We start from the raw sequence: 16,857 nt of genomic DNA on the forward strand, positions 1-16,857 counted from the left end.
GCACTTCGCGCGACTCCGGCGCCAATTGATTGGTCGAACCGCGTCGGCGGCCAACAGTACCACTGCGCGAGCAGTGCTGGCAGCACGGTTCGACCACGGTGGCACACGTTGGGCACGGTGTGTTGGGTGTTCCTCCGCGTGTACGCGTGTTGTCATCATCGCTAAAAAAAAACACGGAGATAACAGAGCCGGACAGAATACGCGAGTGAACACGCTGATGCTGCAAGTGTAAGCGACCTGATTTGCCTCGATTACCGCAAACGAAGCTGACACCTCGTGTTTATTGTCTCATTGTCGCGCGATGCCCAAAGGCATTTGATCCCGCTGGTGATTGAACTTTTTCCGAGACGGAGCTTTGCAATGCGAGAGACGCGCTAAGACCATAGCTATTGACGTGTACTCGATACCAGGGTACCAAGGTGTCGGCCACTCGAAGCCTCGAAAGGGCCGAAGGGCTAAGCTTGCGACGCTAATTGTAAGACGCGAATGAGAATCCCTGTGGTATGATAATATTAATAAAATTTATGCAGGCGCCGTGGTTTTAATTCTGTTTCTCATATACTCGGCCGGATTAAACGCGGGTATATATTCGCATTTATCTGCATTAATTTGTGCATTAATCTGCATTAATCTTTTTAATACGGCACAGAACGTTACGTAGCGCGTTTCCAACTTTGGTTATGAATGCAGATGAGTACCTACGGATTAAATTTCCTATATTCCGTGTATATGTCGATATTGCTCCAATTATTGTATAAATCTGATGACCTCACATTTTTCTTACAAGCCTCCAATTTTCTCTGACAAAAGCTTCGAAACCTCTCTTATTGGGAAATTTCCTTTCAAGGAACTCTTTCTAACAATAGGGATACAATAGATTCTGCAATCACTTTCTTAACTTTGCAATATATTTCTTTGTAAATGATATCTATCTCGTCGCAACATTTTATGTGACAGCTTAATATATATGTTTTTATATCTTTATTTCTAATCTTTTTGATTGTTAAAGAGATTTATGAGAAATGTATACAAAATGAATTGGCAGTAAATAATTTTTTTTAAGTATTTAAACATTTTTCATCGTAAAAGTTTGCATAGGTCTATCATCCGGAACAACTTGAGAATTTATTACGTTAAATATCACCGCTTTAAATTTTCTTTTAAAATAGTGCTCTGAAAAATCTTTTTTCTCATACATTCTGGAGATTCAGTCCATCATACTCAATATTACAGATGTATTTCAATTTCTATTAATTCTCAAATTAATTCTCGCAAATTAATTCTCCTTTTAACTCTCGGTCAACACGCATCTCGTCTTGAATATTTAAACACACACGCGCTCGAATGGACCGCCTGTAATCCGCATATTTCGCCGCATAAAATTGAGCTATGTTTAGATTTCAGCTAAATGGCTGTTCCGCGAAAAGAAGCGAGAGCATTCTCTGCGTGGTCAGCTCTATACTTCTTCGTGCGTGAATAATTGATTTTCGTAATGTTTGCGAGTGCGTGGGTTGCACCTATGTCAATAATTACACAAAGGTTCATAAACGTTATCTTATCGTTATGAATCACCTCTTCCCACCCCTCGTAGCATTTCGCAACGGAAAAATGACGCAACCGTGGAATGTGGAACGAGCTAAAAAAGAATCCGTTTCTCACGTTTATCAGCTTTAATAACTTTGCGTGTCGTGGTACGGCAATTATTTATGTTTGTCGCATTGTTCTGAAGCTAAGCGTCAGATTAGTTATTTTATGCAGCATTGTATACGAAGCTCTCGGAATTCCTTCACCGTCAGAATTTACGTATAACATCTATTTTTTTGCGGCACGCGAAAGAAACAATAAAAGATAGTTGAAGGATATTAATATAGATATTAATAATCTTGGAAAAAAAACAGTAGATATCTCCCAAAAATGCAAAAAAAATGTAATAAAATAAAATGTAAATGTAAATGTAATAAAAATTCAATTACTTTTTTAACGCTTTGCAATATTTCTGTGCAAAAGATGTTTATTAACTGATTGCAATATATTGCTGAATATGTTGTTATTATATCCTTATTCTATCTGATTTTTTTTATTGGATTTGTGAAAAGTAGTTTGCATAAAATTAATTAGCAGAAAATAACTTTTTTAAAGTCCTCGAAATTTTTTCACTATAAAAATTTGCATGAAGAGTCTATCACCCACAGCAACTTAAGAATTTATAAAATATCTCCGTTTTGAATAATGTTTCTTTTAAAATAATATGCATAAATATTATGCCAGATATATGCATAATAATGCAATAAGTTTCGAAAAGCTTGACTTGAAACGTTACGTTGCCATAAATTTTGCTATTTATACCTTATAAAAATACATGTCTGTAAACGAAAGCAAGAAAGTTTTACTGTGCCTCGTAATCATTTAAAATTTTAAGTATTCTTATTGTTAGTTTCGTATTGCAATAGAAATTATCGACGTGTGCTTGCTTTGGTCGCGGCATACATAATTCATCGCGCCTGTGTATCGCGTATCTCGCCTCTGGCAAAGTTGCTGCGTTGGTCCAGCCTGTGTGTCACAAAATTTTATGTCTCCTCTCTGATCTTAAAGGTCACCTCGCGAATTACGCTGATACGATTTAATGCGCGCATACACTTTAGTGACTACGCAGTGGAGCAATTTCCAAGTAAAATCTATCTGAGCTCGGCACCGACGGGATCTCGATAGCGTTTTATTTATACTAATGAGTATTAATTAGAACAAACAAATGCACGCAGTTGACTGTGTCATTCTATTAGTGTAGCTCTAATTATTGCCATTTAAAATATATTGTTATCCATGTATGTTAGAGTAATTTTTCTTAAAGCACAGATATAACTTACGCGTAGGACTTTGTTTGTGTACCAAGACAACTCAAATTACTTCACAATAAAAAGATTCGCGCATTTGTCATTTGCAGGAAAACCAAGATCTGACTGATAATAGCCGATAAGATCTGATAATAAAAACTAAAGATGGAAGGAGAATCGGAAAATAATGTTTCTAATAAAGATTCCAAATCAATTACTTGGCCATACATGAATGCCAGTTCGCTAACTATGTCATTTCTGACTAAACTGACGGCAGCTGGTATCATCTGGGGATGGGGATATTTCAACTACAGCATAGCCTGGCTGATTGCGCCAATCGCGTTTTCCGTATGGAAGGCAGAACGAAAAAAGGACAACGAATTAAGAACGATTACAGCACAGGCGAGCGTGCTGGCTAAGGAAAAGGAATTTATCGTCAATCGAATGAACGAATTACCTTCGTGGGTGTATTTCCCGGACTTTGATAGAGCCGAGTGGCTGAACAGAGTATGGATTCATTTTTTTCACGTTGAATTATAAATCGTATAATCATTTTTCGCATAAAATATGGATATTAAACTGCTCGACAATTTCAGAGAGAATCTCGATAATAATATTATTACCATAATTTTATATCCCACACTTTTTCAGATCTTATATAAAGTGTGGCCAAGTATGAATCAATTTGTCCGTCAATTGTGTAAGCAAAGTATAGAACCGTCGATTGTTGAGAAACTGACTGAATATAAAATCAAAGGCTTTCAATTTGACCGTCTAGTTCTGGGTCGCATTGTGAGTTTATTTCAATTCTGTTGAAACTTATGCAGCATCTCTCTCGTTTTTTTTTTAATATTCCTGTCTTTTGATTTTTATATCTTTTCTAAAATTTACATAAAATGATCTTTTACAGCCACCAAAAATATACGGGATCAAAGTGTATGATAAAAATACCTCAAGAAATGAGATCATCTTAGATGCAGACATTATGTGTGTATTCTAGGTTTTTCGCAAAGTATAATAATAATTAATATCTTAAAGAAACCGTTTATTTCAACTGTTATTTCTATAGGTATGCTGGCGACTGTGATATTACCTTTTTCGTTGGAAACATTAAAGGTGGTATTAGGGACTTTCAAGTAAGTATGTTAAAGACCGATACATGATATTATGGAAAATATTTTCTGCAAATTTTAATAAAAATGTGAAAATTTTCAGATACATGGTTTGGTGCGCGTTGTTATGAAACCTATGCTGCCAATGATGCCGTTAATCGGAGGTGTACAGATATTTTACTTGAATGTTCCTACTATTAACTTCAATTTAGTAGGAGTGGCTGATGTATTAGATCTACCTGGATTCAAGTACGATTTTTTCATTAAAAAATCTTTTACCCTAAAACTGATGTATCAAGCAATTAGCGTTATTGCTAACTAAACATAAAAATTTACGTAAGATACGATGCTTCTTTCAGTGAAATTTTAAGGAAGACAATCGTTGAACAGATAGCAGCCATTCTTGTATTACCAAACAAAATAATTATACCCTTAAGCGAAGAAGTACCCATGGAGTCCTTAAAAATACCTGAACCTGAAGTAAGCTCTACAGAAATGTCTCATATTATATACATTGCATTATTCTTACACTTTTTTGATAATTAATATTTTAATCTTTTTTTATATTAGGGCGTTCTAAGAATTCATGTTGTAGAAGCAAAGCATCTGATGAAAAAAGATATTGGAATGTTAGGTAAGGGCAAGTCTGATCCGTATGCCGTCATAAATGTTGGTGCCCAGGAATTTAGAACAAAAACTATTGACAATACCGTTAATCCAAAATGGGACTTCTGGTGTGAGGTACGTTTCATAAACGGACACAAAATATTAACGTTTAATGCATGTGCTTTACTGTAATCTATCAACACACATAAAAAAAAAAGATACAACACAAGGTCTTCTATATATGTGGTAAGAAAAATATTTCAGTAATTTACAAAATAAATTTTTATAAAAACTTTTTATAGACAGTTTAATTCATCACGTTACTTTATTCAGTTAACGATATAAATAAGATATACCACTCTCTTGCATTTAACTTTCCTATAAAAATATGAATAAATATATTTTATATAGCATTTATAAATATTCAATACATTGCTAATCTAGCGTTCTAAGTAATCAACTCTTCTGCTTTCTCACATAACTCATACATACAATTTCTAATCAATCGCATACACTTTTCTCCCTGCGACTATATATTTCCTATTTCCTGTCACTCTTAGTGGTTAGTGTTGCCTTTTCCAGTTTGCAATTAGAATGTACATTTTAATCTTTCTATGTTAATATAATTTAATTCCATAAGTTGGTATGTATGTGTGTATGTGATGTGCAATATATTATATGGGATTAGTGTGCCGTGACTTCAGCCATCGCGCAACAACTGACTGTACTGCTGTGGGACTATGATGACACAAAGGGCGATGAAAGTCTTGGAAGGTATAGTTATATATAACACATGTACTTTTTTCTTTTTTTCATCGTTTATTTCAGATTTTATGTCATTACGCAGAGACAAACTCAAAACTAGATTCTACAATATATATTACACAATTTTCTCTCTTGTTAATCAATGTTTATTGTACAATTTTTATTGTAATGCATATAATTCATCCAAAATCATTTATTAAATTCATTTATTTTATTTTACCGATCTACGAAAAAAGCTGTAGAAAAGCTTCTGTTGCATGATGTCATAACGCTGATGTGTGATAATGTTTATATTGTTGGTCTAAGTGTTGTTTGAGTGATATTTGTGTGCATGTTGGGGATCTCATTTTATCTTTTTAATTTTCTTTACTGACACCATGTATTGGACACAAAGAAAATAAAATCGTCATGTTGCAAAATAAATATTGCAATCATTGTTCAGATGAAATTCCGTACATCATGTTAGTTAAATTCATAATATATGCATTTGGCATACACTTACATAGTGCAGCAATGTAAAGCACGGAAAGAAAAATAATAACTACAACGAACAATATACAGTTGCCATAAGAAAAACTGTCGCTTCTATATGTGTAATTTTTATATTTGTTATATACAATATGATATTGGCACACAGGCTATGATCAGTTCATGCAATATGCAAGAAGCTGTGGTATCTCTTTGGGATTGGGATGCAAATGTCCCAGGGGTACAATATGATGATTTCCTTGGCAGGTAGTAATATTATGATTTGTGAATGAGGCAATGTTTGCGCATGCACTAACATAAATGTATAGACTCAGATTTAGATGTTATATTTTAAGCATGCGATTTAGCCACGTTCGTAATTCTTGTCCTTGTGGTATAGTGTGTGTTATCTATATAAATTGTAAAATAAATAATCTATTTTATTTATCACTATTTTAAAAGACTTATTTCACTAATGCTGCAAATATTATAGCTTGTTAAACGTTAAACGCGCATTGCACGAATATCTTCTATTTTTTATATATATAATATTTTTTTATAATTCTTTTAAAATAAAATATATGTACTACAATTCCAGAGTTGTATAACTTTTTAACTTTCTTTAAAATCTTTTCTATATTTCCTATAATTTTTAGTGTATCGATTAATAATCTGTGTAAGTTTCATTAATCTGTTGTTAATTAACTTAAACAGTTACTGGTTTTTGACAGCTTTTTGTAACAAAAGAGTATCGTACAGTTAACAGTTTTGTCTTTTTTGTCACTTAATTAATCAGAGTGATTAGGTAACTTTGTTTAATAAGAAAGGCAACTAAAATAGACTATGTGGTGACAGTTTATAGTGGAAGAGGGCTTGGGAGCTTACAACACGGTGGTTGCCCAGCTCTTTGACAAAGACAACGCTGCTCAAGATGATCCACTTGGCAGGTATTCCTGAATGTAGCAAATACACCGATCTCAGACCAGATTAATAATGCATTTTAAGAGACTTGTACAGAATGTAAATTATGCGGATACTCTGCCATTGACTATTATTAGATTATGCTTGAAAGACTGCATTTTTCTTATTATATGAGTTACCTCTGAAATACTGCAGCGCATTTAAAGTATTTCAAACGTAAGCATTAATCACATATCTGTGATGTGCATGCCGTTTATTCAAAGCACACACAAAATATGAAAAATATTATAGAACTGTCGTGCCAGTCACAATTCGGAATTAAGGATAATTCCGAATTTATGTCACCACATTACTCTCGTTATATGTTAAGCAAATATTGAGAAGTCTATTTTATTTACGCAAAGTAATGCTATGAAATGTTGCATGCCTAGTTTTATAAATGTATATAACGTGCAATGATGTTTTTATATCATTATTCGACGATAAAATCAGTATATTAAAAATAATAAGCTGCATGAAAGCTTTCTAAATGAAAATTGTATCACAGATTTTGCAATCAAATCACGAAGGCGTTTCATATGTAAATTTAATAATCATACTGCTATCATCATCATTGCCAAAGTACACATCTAAACTTTGCTGAAATAATTATTTATTCTTTAAAATTTAATGAAAATTTGTTATATGTAATTTAAGACTTTTGAAGAGATCCATTTTTATTTTGTATTGTGACAGGGCCACCATCGAAGTTAATCAAGTGAAGAAAAAGGGCGTGATCGATACAGTGAGTACGGAATATTTATAATATATAATCTTCTTATTACTAACCGATTTTATTTTGTAGTGGATCTCCTTGGAGCAAGCAAAACACGGCATGGTTCATTTGCGATTAACATGGCTACAATTTTCGAGAGACTCTGCCGATTTAAGAGCTGTAAGTAGGAAGAAACGCTCATATATCCCCATAAACGCTTGTATATTTTAAATTATAACTCTTGTGCAGGCTCTAATAGAAACCCAAGAACTTAGAGTTACATCGATGAGTACAGCCGTTCTAATACTCTATATCGATTCTGCTAAAAATTTGCCGGTACGTACGTCATGATATGTAAAAAAGAATTGCGCAAAAGTTATCTAATAAAATTTCCAACACGCGTAGTGCATCCGAGGAAATAAACAACCCGACGTTTATTTGGAAGCGAGCGTCGGTGGAAAGAAAGAGAGAACAGCCACTGTACCACGTTCTTGTGATCCTGTGTGGGAACGAGGATTCACTTTTTTAGTTAGCAACCCCGAAACTGGAATTTTGCACATAAAGGTTTTCTGCAAATTCTTTCAGATAACAATAAGAGAGCCATAAGTTTGATCGTTGTTTAATGAATAACCTCGCGTTTTCTTTTCAGATTATAGATGAGAAAACTGCCATGACAGTTGGGGAAATGAGCTATAATCTTTCCCTACTTTTGGACAGGAATAATCTCGAGGTGACGCAACAACCGTACAATTTGCAAAAGGCCGAAGCGGATAGCAAGCTTGTGCTGTCAATGTCATTAAATGTAAATAGCTGGAAATTTTATATGCGCACAATTCAATGACGGAACTAGATGTGCCAACAGGAATTAAAATAACCTGTATTTACAGATCCTGAAATATGAACAGCCTGAACCCACTTCCGAGGAAGATGAAGATGATCATGATATCAATGAAATAAATAAACGAATCGAACGTCAAGAGTCCAACATTAGTAACATGGTGTCTTCCAGTGGTAAATGAAATTGTGTTAATAAATCGCTGAGAATTTCACACTTTTTTGGACCGTAGTAGAGTAAAACGTTTTGCTTATAAAAGCACTTTCCTAAATTCTTGGTAATAGACATGAAGCCTATCATATATAATGCTATACATTTTCTTACAGTACCACCGAGTCCTCTTAAAAAACAGCCGTCGAAAGAATCGGTCAACAGTCAACCTCGCACTGGATCCGCCGCGGCACTTTTGCCTGATGAACCAGCAGCGGTGGAAGAAGAATTAATAATCAGCACTAGCGCTCCGTCCTCTTTTACCGGAAGCCCTCAGCTTATCCACAGAAACCCGAGCATCACGTCTTCCTCGGGCGAAGCGAAATTAGGGAGAATACAATTGACTATACGTTACAGTTCGCAAAGGCAAAAGCTTACCGTTTTCGTACACAAAGTTGCGTAAGTTAATCTCGATTAATCAAATACAACATCCTTGTATTCGTTACAGTCACTGCCATCTCCTGTCATATGTTCACGTTATATATATTGCAGTAATCTGCCGCTTCCCCAAAACGATCCACATAATATACCGGATCCGTACGTAAAACTCTACATTTTGCCGGACAAGCACAAAGAAACGAAACGCAAAACTGCTGTGGTAAAGGACAACTGCAACCCAACGTTCGACGAGCAATTCGAATACGTGGTCTCGCAGGGAGATTTAAATACGCGCGTATTAGAAGTGTCTGTGTGCACACAAAAGGGTTGGCTATCTACCGGGAGCAACGTGATGGGACAGATTCACTTGAAATTGAGCGAAATTAACATCTCGAAGACTGTCACCAGCTGGTACGACTTACAACCGGAAATTAAAGACTAGAAGAAGAGGAAAAGTAAGTGGGGATTTGAGCGTTTGTGCGTCTGCTTGACGAAACAACCGCTTAAATACCCACTTAATAACTTGTACAAACGATGAAAGTCTCAGATATTACAATTACCTCTATATTACGTTGATCATTGTTGAATTTACGATTTATTCAGGTAAGTTACTATGCGGTGCTATGCGAGATGCGAGACGTCTTGTGAGAAACGATGAAAGATATTATTTAAAGAGGTATTCGTACTTACGCCGTATAATGGCATGAAATGATCTGATATATAATATATTGCCGCAATCATACAACAGAGGCGGATTGGCTTGTAACTTGATTTAGTAACTTGAAGATAATCTATAAAATATTTGAATACGATACACACGCGAAGAGATCTCGACAAACAATGCTTTATTGTTATCCCGCGTTTGAAAATGTGCCTAAAACAGTTAAACGCTGGACGTTTAATTGAAGAATCCATTTGGCATGCAATGCATATTATATCCGTGAATCTCGATTATAAGTGAGCATTCGTAATTTATGGGAATACGAAAAAATAGTGATTAAACGCACGTGCGTAAGGAGTATTGAAAATTTCTCCTGCCCCAATACCGATCCGCATCTGGTATCAAATATATTTTGTACTTTCCTTTCTGTTTATGCGATGATTGAGTTGCGGCATAAAATACACACTATGTGCAGATACTATTACTAAATGATCTGAATAATGTAGTATATAACATGATTAATTTATATGTTAATGAAAACTAGTTGCGTAAGATGCCATTTTTGCGACATTGTGTTTTTTTTTTACTATATTCCAATACTGTTTTATTACTAATAAAATTAAATAATGCATTTATCAATTGCACAAGCAATTAAATGAATGATTATACTAATATTTAAAAAATTAATATTTTATAAGATACACATTGGTATAAGTTATACATCGGTATAGTTTTAATATGGCACTCTTAAAATGAAATTATGATATACGCTTTATACTTGTATTGGAGATTTTGCTACATTATACATACATGTGTACACACATAAATATATCTATGTATCTATATTCTGTGACACGCACGACTCCGTCAACACTGTCACAAATTGTTGAGAACAATAAACATTATGTGCATTGTCACCGTTCGTTATTTCGTGGCTATTAATATAACAATTAAATTCCGATTTGCAATATGCAGCTACTTTTTAAAACGAACTGCCTATTCATTTCTGTAAAAAATTTATCGCAATTATTATTTTGGAGTTATATAAATTAATTTGTGGCAAAATCCTCTCTTTCCCGAAGTATCTACATCAGTAATTAGATAAGAAGCCACTTTTACCTCTTCTGTAAAAATCATTGTGCGTTTTCTCCCTGCGTATTACCGCGACTACCGTATAGATCCAACGATCACCAAGGAAACTTAACGATATAACATGAACATGGTGCTGCTTATCAGTAACATTCTCACAGTACCAAGTTTTTATATCAATCGTATAGCCTCTCTGCGCTATTCGTAATGAATTTATAACTCAAGCGATAATTTAACTGTGAATTGATAGAATTTTTATCAGTATGCAACGGACACCGATGTTACCTTGCCTCCCAGGATTTACCGTTGACAGGAATGTGAGTAATCTTATATTCATAACATGGTTACAATACACGGTATCGGCAATATTTTACATCGTTATTAATGCTATTATTCGTAAAAAATAATGTAATAAAATATAGTTCACGTCAATGTAAAATATAGACGCAATATGAAATATTAATGCGTGCAAAGAGAAAGATTTACATCGTAAATATGTTTGACAGCTTGGTAGAACAAGATTTCACAAGAGCCAGAATTTCGACAAGATACACGATGGAGTTTATTATTTATCCGAGAAAGCGGATAGGAGAGCGTTCAGCCGTTATGCGTCCATCTATCCTCGAGGGGAGGAGCCAGAAATTCCGCCGTGGCTTGCATACGATGGCCAAGTATGACTGACAGTAAATGGAGAGCCTCATTAAAATAGAATATCATATAATACCTTTTAAGGAATTCTTTTATAACATAATATGTTATATAGTAATACGCTCTAAAGTGACTCTAATTAACGTTATTTTGTTTTAATTGCATTTTTTAGAGACTCATGTTCAAAGCGTTTTTCCAAGAGACTGTGCAAGAGAAGTGGAAAACAGCCTTCCACATCCGCGTGGTGAACATTAGCTTTTTTCTCGAGGACGGAACGATGAAAATCGTAGAGCCGTCTGTGGACAATAGTGGTCTTGAGCAAGGTTCAACGGTGCATTTCCTTTCAATTCACTTAGCAGCAGCACAACATTGAACTTTTACGTTATTTTATTTTTGCATTTCATTACACTTTTATCTTAGAGGAAAAATCGAAGCAGAAATAAGTGTTTTTAATTATTATCAATGTAAAATGACACTTACTACAATTGTTGTATTAATTTTCGATACAAAGGTGTTTTGGTCAGACGCCAAAGGATACCGATTCCCGATCTAGTGAAGTATAGATATTACGACATACTTGACTTAAATATCGGAAAGGAACCGGAGATATACGGGCGAGTGTATAAAATCGTAGATTGCGACAAATTCACGAGGCAATTCCTTAATCGCCTGGGGATACCAGTACCCGATCCGATCGATATACCAAAGGATCCGTATCGCGAAGTTCGAAAAGTCGTAAGTGCAGAGTAATAATCGTACATCAACAAAATCAGCCTAACGTTTTCATCGCATTATACTGTTAATACCCTTGAAATTTGATTGTATGGCAGGAAGTATTTCCGAAAAAACCTAGTCGCATGGCGGACACTCTCGGGAACTTTTTGAAGTATGACAGGCAGGTGCTCCGATTTTACGGATACTGGGACGATACCGAGAGTCCTCACGGTATTATCCACGATCTCGAACTGCATTATTATCTCTCTGATAATACAATGGAAATCAAGGAAAATGTACCGCCGAACGCTGGTCGAGATTCCGGCCCGATGCTCGTTAAAAGGATGAAGATACCGAAGGTACAATATTTACAGTATGATTTTTTTCGCAAACTTCAAGAAAGATTGCCAATTTGCTACGTTAAATTTTCATGTTACGTTGAATAATGCATTATCATAAAAATTGATCACTGTTCCAATAATTTTCTACATGTGTATTTCGAAATTAATTTTCCAGTTTTATAGTGGCTTGCAACCGATCGGCGCGGGAAATCATTTCACGGTTTTGAATGTATTGGGCGAGAATGCAAGGCAGAGCTATTACATGGTGGATTCTCTGGATACCGGCAACATTTCCACCGATTATTACAAGGATAATGAGTTGGGCATCGGAGCGGAGATTAGTGTTTTCGGTAGAAGAATTGTCATCACGGACATGGATGCTTTTACCAAGGAATATTATCGGTATAATAACATGAGGTTTTACATCCGTGCTTATATCAGAGCTTGATCTACATATTTCTTCAATGATCTTTAGAACGAAGTACGGCTTGGAAGACTTTACCCCTCTGAGAAGGCCTCGAAAAGGCGATGAATACCAGAAGATCAAGAGGTACATACCGCCCTATAACGGTTTTGGATCTTACGAGGATTCCCTCGGAAACTGTTTTACAGTAGTACCGAAACCGCCCAAGACAGACTTCATCAAGTTTCTGTATCACGACAAGTGAGTCGCAAGCAACGTACTTCGAAACTGCCTTTCTTTTCATTTGATTCTATTCGTTTAATTCCTTCTTATTACCATTTCAGGCAGGGCTTTAATAGTCACGTCTTCAGATTTCGGGCGAAAATGGTATCAAAAATCCCAGGAAACGAAGAAAGACAATTCATTATAAGAGTATATCTCATGGACGATACGATATCGATTTTCGAATTGGCGAAACGAAACTCAGGTATACCCCAAGTCTATAAGGAAGCTTAAAATTTATCAAAGATTTATTCCAAATGTGTCTTAACATTGAAAAATAAGAATCGTTGATTTTTTTATCTTTATAAATAAATAGAAGGTTAATTATTAGACTGTTATAATTATAGTGATATATATAAAATATAAATACTTCGTAATATATTAAAATAAAATAAAGAAATCGAAGTAAAATATTGGAATAATAATAGAATAAAGCGAAATTAAATCAGGCTTTCAGAGATCCTTGTTCCGAAAACGGATGCCGATAATGTTGCCTGGTCAGGATATTTTCACAAGCAAGAAACCGGAATACTACAAATCACACGATTTTTACATAGGAGCACGTTTAAACCTGTACGACTTTCATTTCGAAATTACATCCGCGGATGTTTATGCCCTGCGTTACATGGAATTACATTGCGACAAGGTGCGCGAAAACGTTTCTACGTTTCAACCGATAAGTAAATTAATTATAGCTAATTCGTAAAAAGTTCTGTTCGAACGTTGCAATGAAATTATGGTTCCCGAGGCTTGACTTGCTTACGTACATACGCGTTATTAAGGAAGAAATAATTCTCTTCGCAGTTTCCCAAAGCGAACAAGAGATTGATAATGGAGAAACTTCGAGAGAGTCTACAGCCAGTTTACAAAGAGTTCGTTCAACTGTACGCCCCACCTAAAGACGCGAAAGACGATACTCGAATTTTAGAATACGAAAAGCTTAAGTACGTATAAAATAATTTATGTCTTTCCGTCCGCGTTATCTACGTGTTTCCTATGATCAAAATTACATTTTCAGGGAGGCGTTACACCGCTATATGGGGGACAAGATAACGGAACACGAAATGATCACGATTGCTCGATATTATTCATCTCACGAGAAGATAGAACACCGATCGAGAGAATATGTGAGGTGCGCGAATCCTAGTCTCCTAAATGAAAAATATAAATCAAGACTGTTATCATTTTCCTGAACTTATAGATAACAAAACGCGAAGAATTTGTATAAGAAATCCTTAATCTGCATCGGTGATCCTTAGATTTTTTTTCAATATCATGATATCAAAGATTTCTGTGTTACAAGCAATTAAAAGTTAGTGTAAAAAACAATTAAGAAAGTAATTAATTGGTAATTAAGAGAATCGATGATTATCTTTAGACGTTTGCTGCACACGGAGCTACACCGATTTTTGTGGTACGATCTCGATCGCTTGAAGGAGGATTTACATCACTGGGACGGCGACAGAACGGGATTTCTATCTCGGGAATCCCTGTATACAATACTGCGTGGCTGCAGGATTCCCGTCGACGTGGAATTGCTGAATTCCATGCTGGATCAGTAAGTTCAAACAAAATTGGCGACTCAATCAATCAAAAGTATTTTGCCTTATTGTTATTATAACATGTTATGATTTCTGCAAGCTTGCGCAAGGCTGAAGACGGCAGAATCGACTACGACGACCTGCTGCGGTTCATGAATGTGAAAATCGATCCCCTGCCACCCGCTGAACCCGTAAATGTGAAAGTACGTTGATTTATCATTACATTTCTGCACGAAAAAAAGCGATATATTAACAACATTAATCTAATTGGAAATAATCTTGTTCAATAATAGTATTAATGAAACAAATAACATTTTATTAAAACGAGAACATGATGTATTTGTTTCATTAATAATGTTATCGAATTAATAAGATTATTTTCAATCAGACTAGTTTCAATTAGAGTTGTTAATATAACATAAATTTTCTTGTAATTTTTTTTTAAATTATTCTTTTACTATATTTTATATTATTACTTTCTTTTTTAAATTTACCCGATATATCTTTCCAAGAGATTCTTCTTGGGTGGGGGGGGAGTCTTTACCTTTTAACGAAAGAAATTTTAAGGAATTTAGATAAGGGAAAAAATTAAGGGAGCAAATCTAAACTATTCATTGTTTGCAGACGGCACTTTGGTGGGCATCCGAGAGAGAACCTGACTGCGGAGGAGGGATAAATTGGTGCGAGTTTATCAAGGATCTAAACATAAGGACGGAGAACGCGATGCAGAATAATGGCAACGTGGAAACGGAACTCGCACTAAGACACTGAACGCGTTCGCGATTGGGATCTTCGCACGAAGACATTTTTCGATTGCGACAACAATAATAATATAACAATCTCCTTTTTTACGTATATACATTCCTCCCAGTATTTCATATTTCAATTCTGTGCTGTCGGTATTTATCATAACCGATCCTGTAGTGTGATTCTGCAACTCGTTACAGAATCGCACTACTCCCGTTATAATTAAATGTATAGCTGAAAATTTAAGTCCGCGCGAGCGCGATAAAAATTCTCATCGACGAGGTGCCGCGAGATTGAAAAATGGCGGCCATCGCCATTACGTGTATCTCTAAAGTTATTTGATCCTTAAATGCGCCATTTTTCATAGCATATATTCTGAGTATTTTTTGAGTATTTTTCCTTCTGGATGGAAAAGGCCCATTCAGAAGGGAAAGAAGGGTCAAAAAGGCCAGAGAAGGCCTTATATACATCGCGCGTTTTCAGTTCAAATTTCATAAAGGCGAGAGGAGCAGGAGGAGCTGACGGCGAAGCATCGAAAAGTCGCTTTGCACACAGCTGCGCACGTAAAGCTTAAGCGTCGTAAGAAACAGTATAATTGCGCGCTGCAGCCAAGAGGATGAGGTAAATAAAAGAATTGCACGAACCTGGCCATGATGGCCATGATGAGGGTGCCCGTTGTAGTCTCGGTGCGGCTCCTCGGCGAGAAAACGGCGGCACGGACCAGCGAGGCTGTGGGGCCTGTGGGACGTGGCGCGAAGAGGCCTCGAGCGACGATGGATTGTCAATCTATTCGGTGACGCCGTGACGCCTGCGTCCCGGCACGCACTTCGCGGAATACGCTTTTCGATAATTTCAGGCAGAAGTCACCCACCGGCCGCGGAAAACCCGAAAAACGCGGAGCGATTCGAACCCGCGCGACTCGCCGCGACGCGTTCTTCGGTAACTGAACCGCGAGTGACCGCGATTTCAAAATTCCGGAGCGACGACTGCGACGAGCCAATCGGAGCGGGCGGTCGCGTCTGCCCGCTCGAGCTGCACTTATGCACTTTATGCACTTGGCGTCACTTTGCGTTTCTCGCGGGAAGACGAAAACGGCGGGAAAGCGCGGGCAAAGAACGAACCGTGGTTCAACATGACCACGGTCTTACGACCGTGAACATGACGGTAACATCCGGAGAATATATTTCGATAAGTATTATGTAATATATCCGAGAAGCGGATTACCGTGAAAAGTGTAATCGTCGTAAATTATAAAGAATATCTGTTCTAATATGGCGCCCGCTTAATTGTTCCAGTCGCGACTCGCGACACGTCTGTGCATCCCTCTAACGAGCAATCGAGCATTACTTTCCACCATGACAGTGCATGACAGTACCGCTCCTCGATAAGCGTTTAGCGTCAGTTGGCGTGGAATCGCGATTAATTACTCGTGCGAATCAATCAATTAGTTGCTCGAACAGATTGCATCAACGTGCGGCACGTGCGCAGCCGAAAGGAAAGGAAAAGTAGCCAGAAACAGGTGACATTCTTATAACATTCACGGGAATTATT

At 36.3% G+C, this 16,857-nt stretch overlaps 2 protein-coding genes and 1 long non-coding RNA gene across 7 annotated transcripts in view; all 3 read left to right on the top strand.

The window, feature by feature from the left end:
• The first annotated feature begins 71 nt into the window (after nucleotides 1–71).
• On the top strand, nucleotides 72–10,458 carry Esyt2 (extended synaptotagmin-like protein 2). 5 transcript variants are annotated; one of them, XM_071698617.1, is made up of 17 exons: nucleotides 72–228; nucleotides 2,942–3,338; nucleotides 3,483–3,623; nucleotides 3,742–3,818; nucleotides 3,901–3,967; nucleotides 4,047–4,192; nucleotides 4,303–4,423; nucleotides 4,514–4,684; nucleotides 5,952–6,049; nucleotides 7,439–7,487; nucleotides 7,548–7,637; nucleotides 7,707–7,793; nucleotides 7,863–8,021; nucleotides 8,107–8,259; nucleotides 8,345–8,468; nucleotides 8,619–8,901; nucleotides 8,995–10,458. In XM_071698617.1, exons 2-17 carry the CDS (start codon nucleotides 2,997–2,999, stop codon nucleotides 9,320–9,322), a joined length of 2,436 nt encoding a protein of 811 aa, XP_071554718.1. In that variant the 5' UTR covers nucleotides 72–228; nucleotides 2,942–2,996; the 3' UTR covers nucleotides 9,323–10,458. The 5 variants fall into 5 exon arrangements, with proteins under 5 accessions (XP_071554718.1, XP_071554722.1, XP_071554723.1 ...); XM_071698621.1 differs by lacking the exon at nucleotides 5,952–6,049 and adding an exon at nucleotides 6,638–6,729; XM_071698622.1 differs by lacking the exon at nucleotides 5,952–6,049 and adding an exon at nucleotides 5,238–5,323 and having other exon boundaries at nucleotides 73–228.
• Nucleotides 10,459–10,570: 112 nt separating this feature from the next.
• On the top strand, nucleotides 10,571–15,445 carry LOC139768465 (EF-hand domain-containing family member C2). The gene is made up of 14 exons (XM_071698684.1): nucleotides 10,571–10,947; nucleotides 11,137–11,301; nucleotides 11,451–11,601; nucleotides 11,790–12,013; nucleotides 12,109–12,351; nucleotides 12,509–12,735; nucleotides 12,809–12,997; nucleotides 13,081–13,223; nucleotides 13,468–13,664; nucleotides 13,823–13,962; nucleotides 14,037–14,150; nucleotides 14,397–14,576; nucleotides 14,660–14,762; nucleotides 15,184–15,445. The coding sequence occupies exons 1-14, from the start codon at nucleotides 10,894–10,896 to the stop codon at nucleotides 15,328–15,330; spliced, it is 2,277 nt and encodes a 758-aa protein (XP_071554785.1). The 5' UTR covers nucleotides 10,571–10,893; the 3' UTR covers nucleotides 15,331–15,445.
• Nucleotides 15,446–16,644: 1,199 nt separating this feature from the next.
• LOC139768469 (uncharacterized) overlaps nucleotides 16,645–16,857 on the top strand; it is a 29,236-nt gene continuing 29,023 nt past the window's right edge. The window contains exon 1 of the long non-coding RNA XR_011717364.1: nucleotides 16,645–16,825. This is a non-coding gene — a long non-coding RNA (uncharacterized lncRNA). The remainder of the gene's footprint in view (nucleotides 16,826–16,857) is intronic.

This window comes from Temnothorax nylanderi, unplaced genomic scaffold, assembly GCF_030848795.1.
Source record: "Temnothorax nylanderi isolate EJ_2023f unplaced genomic scaffold, tnyl_v1.0 TNYL_tig0016_pilon, whole genome shotgun sequence".
Taxonomy (NCBI): Eukaryota; Metazoa; Arthropoda; class Insecta; order Hymenoptera; family Formicidae; genus Temnothorax; species Temnothorax nylanderi.